The sequence below is a fragment of the Hypanus sabinus genome (genome assembly GCF_030144855.1).
Source record: "Hypanus sabinus isolate sHypSab1 chromosome X1 unlocalized genomic scaffold, sHypSab1.hap1 SUPER_X1_unloc_1, whole genome shotgun sequence".
NCBI lineage: Eukaryota > Metazoa > Chordata > Chondrichthyes > Myliobatiformes > Dasyatidae > Hypanus > Hypanus sabinus.
In genome coordinates, this window is record NW_026778957.1 from 1,435,796 (window position 1) to 1,443,295 (window position 7,500).

The 7,500-nt window shown below is 49.0% G+C and overlaps 1 protein-coding gene across 1 annotated transcript in view; it reads left to right on the plus strand.

Moving 5' to 3' along the window:
* Nucleotides 1–5,032: 5,032 nt before the first annotated feature.
* Nucleotides 5,033–7,500, plus strand: part of LOC132385569 (keratin, type I cytoskeletal 19-like) — a 24,357-nt gene continuing 21,889 nt past the window's right edge. Inside the window, exons 1-2 of the mRNA XM_059957734.1 lie at nucleotides 5,033–5,872; nucleotides 7,396–7,478. Of these exons, the coding sequence (XP_059813717.1) occupies nucleotides 5,408–5,872; nucleotides 7,396–7,478 (548 nt within the window). The 5' untranslated portion in view covers nucleotides 5,033–5,407. The remainder of the gene's footprint in view (nucleotides 5,873–7,395; nucleotides 7,479–7,500) is intronic.

Here is a 7,500-nt window from a genome sequence, read left to right on the forward strand (position 1 = left end):
TACACACACAGATACACTCACACACACAGACACACACACACACACACACACACACACACACACACACACACCAACACATACACACACAGACATACATTTGGGTGGAATTGAGGAATGAGAAAGGTGTATTATAGACCGCCTATTGGGGAGCAAGAATTGGAGGAGCAAATTTGTAAGGAGATAGCAGGTATTTGTAGTAAGCACAAGGCTGTGATTGTGGGAGATTTTAGTTTTCCACACGTAGACTGGGAAGCTCATTCTGTAAAAGGGCTGGATGGTTTAGAGTTTGTGAAATGTGTGCAGGATAGTTTTTTGCAGCAACACATAGAGGTACCGACTAGAGAAGAGGCAGTGTTGGATCTCCTGTTCGGGAATGAGATAGGTCAGATGACGGACATTTGTGTTGGGGAGCACTTCGGGTCCAGTGATCACAATAGCATTAGCTTCAATATAATTATGGAGAAGGGTAGGACTGGACCCAGGGTTGAGATTTTTGATTGCAGAAAGGCTAACTTTGAGGAGATGCGAAGGGATTTAGAAGGAGTGGATTGGGACAATTTGTTTTATGGGAAGGATGTAATTCATTTAAAGGTGAAATTTTGAGGGTACAGAATCTTTATGTTCTTGTTAGGTTGAAAGGAAAGGTTAAAAGTTTGAGAGAACCATGTTTTTCAAGGGATATTGGAAACTTAGTTCGGAAAAAGAGAGAGATTCACAATAAATATAGGCAGCATGGAGTAAATGAGGTGCTCGAGGAATATAAAGAATGTAAAAAGAATTTTAAGAAAGAAATTAGAAAAGCTAAAAGAAGATATGAGGTTGCTTTGGCAAGTAAGGTGAAAGTAAATCCGAAAGGTTTCTACAGTTATGTTAATAGCAAAAGGATAGTGAGGGATAAAATTGGTCCCTTAGAGAATCAGAGTGGTCAGCTATGTGTGGAGCCGAGGGAGATGGGAGAGATTTTGAAATTTCTTTTCTTTGGTATTCACCAAGGAGAAGGATATTGCATTGTGTAAGGTAAGGGAAACAAGTAGGGAAGTTATGGAAACTATGATGATTAAAGAGGAGGAAGTACTGGGGCCTTTAAAGAATATAAAAGTGGATAAGTCCCCAGGTCCTGACAGGACATTCCCTAGGACCTTGAGGGAGGTTAGTGTAGAAATAGCAGGGGCTCTGACGGAAATATTTCAAATGTCATTAGAAAAGGGGATGGTGCCAGAGGATTGGCATATTGCTCATGTGATTCCATTGTTTAAAAAGGGTTCCAAGAGTAAACCTAGCAATTATAGGCCTGTCAGTTTGACGTCAGTGGTGGGTAAATTAATGGAAAGTATTCTTAGAGATAGTATATCTAATTATCTGGATTTTAGGAACAGTCAACATGGATTTGTGCGTGGAAGGTCATGTTTGAGAAATCTTATTGAACTTTTTGAAGAGGTTACAAGGAAAGTTGACGAGGGTAAAGCAGTGGATGTTGTCTATATGGACTTCAGTAAGGCCTTTGACAAGGTTCCACATGGAAGGTTAGTTAGGAAGGTTCAATCATTAGGTATTAATATTGAAGTAGTAAAATGGATTCAACAGTGGCTGGATGGGGGATGCCAGAGAGTAGTGGTGGATAACTGTTTGTCAGGTTGGAGGCCGGTGACTAGTGGTGTGCCTCAGGGATCTGTATTGGGTCCAATGTTGTTTGTCATATACATTAATGATCTGGATGCTGGGGTGGTAAATTGGATTAGTAAGTATGCAGATGATACTAAGGTAGGTGGCATTGTGGATAATGAAGTAGGTTTTCAAAGATTTAGGTCAGTTAAAAGAGTGGGCTGAAAGATGGCAGATGGAGTTTAATGCTGATAAGTGTGAGGTGCTACATTTTGGTATGAATAATCCAAATAGGACATACATGGTAAATGGTAGGCCATTGAAGAATGCAGTAGAACAGAATGATCTAGGAATAATGGTGCATAGTTCCCTGAAAGTGAAATCTCATGTGGATAGGGTGGTGAAGGAAACTTTTGGTATGCTAGACTTTATAAATCAGAGCATTGAGTGTAGGAGTTGGGATGTAATGTTAAAATTGTACAAAGCATTGGTAAGGCTGAATTTGGAGTATTGTGCACAATTCTGGTCACCAAATTATAGGAAAGATGTCAACAAAATAGAGAGAGTACAGAGGAGATTTACTAGAATGTTACCTGGGTTTCAGCACCTAAGTTACAGGGAACGGCTGAACAAGTTAGGTCTTTATTCTTTGAAGCATAGAAGGTTGAGGGGGGACTTGATAGAGGTATTTAAAATTATGAGGGGGATAGATAGAGTTGACATGGATAGGCTTTTTCCATTGAGAGTAGGGGGGATTCAAATAAGAGGACATGAGTTGAGACTTAGGGGGCAGAAGTTTAAGGGTAACACGAGGGGGAACTTCTTTACTCAGAGAGCGGTAGCTGTGTGGAACGAGCTTCCAGTAGAAGTGGTAGAGGCAGGTTCGGTATTATCATTTAATGTAAAATTGGACAGGTATATGGACAGGAAAGGAATGGAGGGTTATGGGCTGAGTGCGGGTCGGTGGGACTAGGTGAGAGTAAACGTTTGGCATGGACTAGAAGGGCTGAGATGGCCTGTCTCTGTGCTGGAATTGTTATATGTTATATAGGTCAGGCAGCATCTGTGAAGGGGAATAAACAGTTATTGTTTCGGGCTGAGACCCTTCTTTAAGCCTGGAAAGATTGGAATTCTTCCAACTAGAAAAAGAAGGTGGGGGTCAGGAGTACCGACAGGCAGGTGATGAGTGAGACCAGGTGAGAGGGTTGGTTTGGAGAGGGTGGGTGAGAGTCTGGGAGAAGATTGGTGAGATTCAAAAGGGCCGTGCCTCGAAAAACCAGCGTCCATCATCAAGGGCACCCACAACCCAGGCCATGCCCCCTTCTTATTGCTAACATCCGAGACGAGGTACAGGAGCCTGAAGACACACACTCAGTGATGCAGGAACAGCTTCTTCCCCTCTGCCATCAGGGAGGAGGTACAAAAGCCTGAAGACACACACTCAATGATTAAGGAACAGCTTCTTCCCCTCTGCCATCAGGGAGGGGGTACAGAAGCCTGAAGACACACACTCAGCGATTCAGGAACAGCTTCTTCCCCTCTGCCATCAGGGAGGGGGTACAGGAGCCTTAAGACACACACTCAGTGATTCAGGAACAGATTCTTCCCCTCTGCCATCAGGGAGGAGGTACAGGAGCCTGAAGACACACACTCAACGATTCAGGAACAGCTTCTTCCCCTCTGCCATCAGGGAGGAGGTACAGGAGCCTGAAGACACACACTCAATGATTCAGGAACAGCTTCTTCCCCTCTGCCATCAGGGAGGGGGTACAGGAGCCTGAAGACACACACTCAACGATTCAGGAACAGCTTCTTCCCCTCTGCCATCAGGGAGGGGGTACAGGAGCCTGAAGACACACACTCAATGATTCAGGAACAGCTTCTTCCCCTCTGCCATCAGGGAGGGGGTACAGGAGCCTGAAGACACACACTCAATGATTCAGGAACAGCTTCTTCCCCTCTGCCATCAGGGAGGGGGTACAGGAGCCTGAAGACACACACTCAACGATTCAGGAACAGCTTCTTCCCCTCTGCCATCAGGGAGGAGGTACAGGAGCCTGAAGACACACACTCAACGATTCAGGAACAGCTTCTTCCCCTCTGTCATCAGGGAGGGGGTACAGGAGCCTGAAGACACACACTCAATGATTCAGGAACAGCTTCTTCCCCTCTGCCATCAGGGAGGGGGTACAGGAGCCTGAAGACACACACTCGACAATTCAGGAACAGCTTCTTCCCCTCTGCCATCAGGGAAGAGATACAGGAGCCTGAAGACACACACTCAATGATTCAGGAACAGCTTCTTCCCCTCTGCCATCAGGGAGGGGGTACAGGAGCCTGAAGACACACACTCGACAATTCAGGAACAGCTTCTTCCCCTCTGCCATCAGGGAAGAGATACAGGAGCCTGAAGACACACGCTCAATGATTCAGGAACAGCTTCTTCCCCTCTGCCATCAGGGAGGGGGTACAGGAGCCTGAAGACACACACTCAGCGATTCAGGAACAGCTTCTTCCCATCTGCCATCAGGGAGGAGGTGCAGGAGCCTGAAGACACACACTCAATGATTCAGGAACAGCTTCTTCCCCTCTGCCATCAGGGAGGGGGTACAGGAGCCTGAAGACACACACTCAATGATTCAGGAACAGCTTCTTCCCCTCTGCCATCAGGATCGGGGTACAGGAGCCTGAAGACACACACTCGACAATTCAGGAACAGCTTCTTCCCCTCTGCCATCAGGGAAGAGATACAGGAGCCTGAAGACACACACTCAATGATTCAGGAACAGCTTCTTCCCCTCTGCCATCAGGGAGGGGGTACAGGAGCCTGAAGACACACACTCGACAATTCAGGAACAGCTTCTTCCCCTCTGCCATCAGGGAAGAGATACAGGAGCCTGAAGACACACGCTCAATGATTCAGGAACAGCTTCTTCCCCTCTGCCATCAGGGAGGGGGTACAGGAGCCTGAAGACACACACTCAGCGATTCAGGAACAGCTTCTTCCCATCTGCCATCAGGGAGGAGGTGCAGGAGCCTGAAGACACACACTCAATGATTCAGGAACAGCTTCTTCCCTCTGCCATCAGGGAGGGGGTACAGGAGCCTGAAGACACACACTCAATGATTCAGGAACAGCTTCTTCCCCTCTGCCATCAGGATCGGGGTACAGGAGCCTGAAGACACACACTCAGTGAATGGACAATGAACCCGTGAACGCTACCTCACTATTAATATATTTATGTACATTTTTCATTGTAATTCCTAGAATATTTTATGTTTTGTCTACTGCAGCAGAATAACACGCTTCACTACACACGCCGGCGGTAATAAGCCTGATTCGGATTCCGACACGCTAAGTTGCTGATTGGTGTAAGAGAGATGTAAGTCTCCCCTCCAGGCGGGGCACCTCCTCAATTTTCATGCCGTGCGGCTGGAGTCTCCGCCGGGCCGGATTGGAGGTTTTGGCTCCGGTGCTTTGAAGACCGGATCTGTCAGTGCCCGGGTGCCCACCGTGTGATCAGTTTGTCATGAAGATATGAAATGCCTCGGAGAGTTGAGATTCTCGAGGCACCAACACTCCCTTGGTATGTTGCTCCACCGGACGGAACAATGGGCACATTCTGGCATCGCTCCCGATTCCCCCGTCGCTATCTCGAACCTGACCGTTCGCATTCTGCAGGGCAACGGGCGGGGGGAACTTCCAGGACCGCCCACCGGGAGATCTTGTACTTAACGTTCACCAGATCCTCGGTCCCGGCAGAACTCGAGATCTCCGAGTGTTGAGACTCCATCCCGGCCGACCATGTCCTTCTCCTCCTTTTCGAGCCAAAGCTCCGCGGGAGCCGGGCGCAGGACCGGCTCCGTGATCCTGGGCAGCTCGTCCCGCACGGTGAGGACCAGCGTGGCGGGCGGCGACTCGACCACAAACTGGAGCACCGCCAGCGTCTACGGCGTCTCGACCCGGGGCAGCCGCATGTCCACCTCCACCTACGGCTCAGTCAAAGGCTGCGGCGTCGGCGTCGGCGTCGGGGGCTTCTACTCGGGCGGCTACAGCTCGGGGATGCTGGAGCCGTTCGCCATCAACGAGAAGCTGACCATGCAGAACCTGAACGACCGGCTGGCCACCTACCTGGCGAAGGTGCGCGCCCTGGAGGAGTCCAACAGCCAGCTGGAGCTCCAGATCCGGGAGTTCTACCAGAAGCAGGCTCCCTCCACCACCAAAGACCTGGGCGCCTACTGGGAGACCATCCACGACCTCCGAGCCCAGGTCAGTCAGTCCACCCCCCCCCCCACCCCACCCCCAGACTCGCAATTCACAATCCGGTTCAGTATCACTGGCCCAGGTCGTGAACATTGCTGTCTCGATGCAAAGAAACTTCGCAAACACATTTGTTTTAATCTAACTATTACACTAAGTTATATATATGTAAAGTAGCGCAAAAGATAGAACTAAAAAGCGAGGGAGTGTAGAACATAAGAAATAGGAGCAGCGGTCGGCCATCCGGCCCATCGAGCCTGCTCTGTCTTTCAATAAGATCATGGCTGATCTGACCACGGACTCACCTCCACCTCCCTGCCTTTCCCCCATAAACTTTAATTCCCCAACTGTGCAAAAACCTGTCCAACCTGGTCTTATTTATATTTACTGATGTAGCCTCCGCTGCTTCCCTGGGCAGAGAATTCCGCAGATTCGCCACTCTCTGGGAAAAGCATTTCCTCCTCATCTCCGTCCTCAATCTACTCCCCCCGAGTCTTCAGGCTGTGTCCCCCAGTTCCAGTCTCACCCACCGGTGGAAACGACTTTCCCGCCTCTATCTTATCTGTGCCTTTCATAACTTTATATGTTTCTGTAAGATCTCCTCTCATCCTTCTGAATTCCCAGGCGACTCGATCTCTCCTCGTAGTCTCACCCCCCTCATCTCTGGAATCATCCTGGTGAACCTCCTCTGCACCGCCTCCAAAGCCGGTCTATCCTTCCTCGAGTACGGAGACCAGAACTGCACACAGTACTCCGGGTGCGGCCTGACCAGTACCCTGTACAGTCGCGGCATGACCTCCCTGCTCTTCAATTCAATCCCTCTAGCAATGAAGGCCAACATCTCATTTGCCTTTTTGACAGCCGGCTGTACCTGCTAACCAACCTTTTGTGATTCGTGCACAAGCACACCCAAGTCCCTCTGCACAGCAGCACGCCGCAATCTCTTACCATTATTAATCTGATCTTCCATTTTCCCTTTCAAAGTGGATGACCTCGCATTTACCAACCTTGTACTCCACCTGCCAGACCCTCGCCCACTCACTCAACCTATCTGCATCTCCCTGCAGACTCTCCGTTTCCTCTGCACAATTTGCTTTCCCACTCAAATCAGTATCGTCAGCAAAGTTAGCTACACTACACTCGGTCCCCGCTTCCAAATCTTTAACGTGTATTGTGAACAGTCACGGGCCCAGCACTGACCCCTGTGACACACCGCTCACCCCTGATTGCCAACCAGAGAACCACCCTTATATCCCAACTCTCTGCCTTCTATTGGTTAACCGATCCTCTATCGATGTTAATACATCACCCTCAAATCTATTCATCCCTATCTTATTGATAAGTCTTTCATGTGGCACCTTCCCGAACACCTTCTGGAAATCCAAGTAAGTAATATCCGTCCGCTCCCCTCTATCCGCTGCGCTTGTCATACCCTCAAATAACTCCAGCAAGTTTGCCAAACGGGGTCTGGCTTTGCCGAATTCATGCAGCCCACGGTTCAGAAACACGGGAATTGTCTTTGTATTTTCCAGATCAACGCCGTCTTGCTGGCGAACGCCAAGGTCCTACGGCAGATCCGTAGCGACGAAATGGCTGCACGTCATTTCAGAACCAAGTGAGTGGGTGGGAAGGTTGCA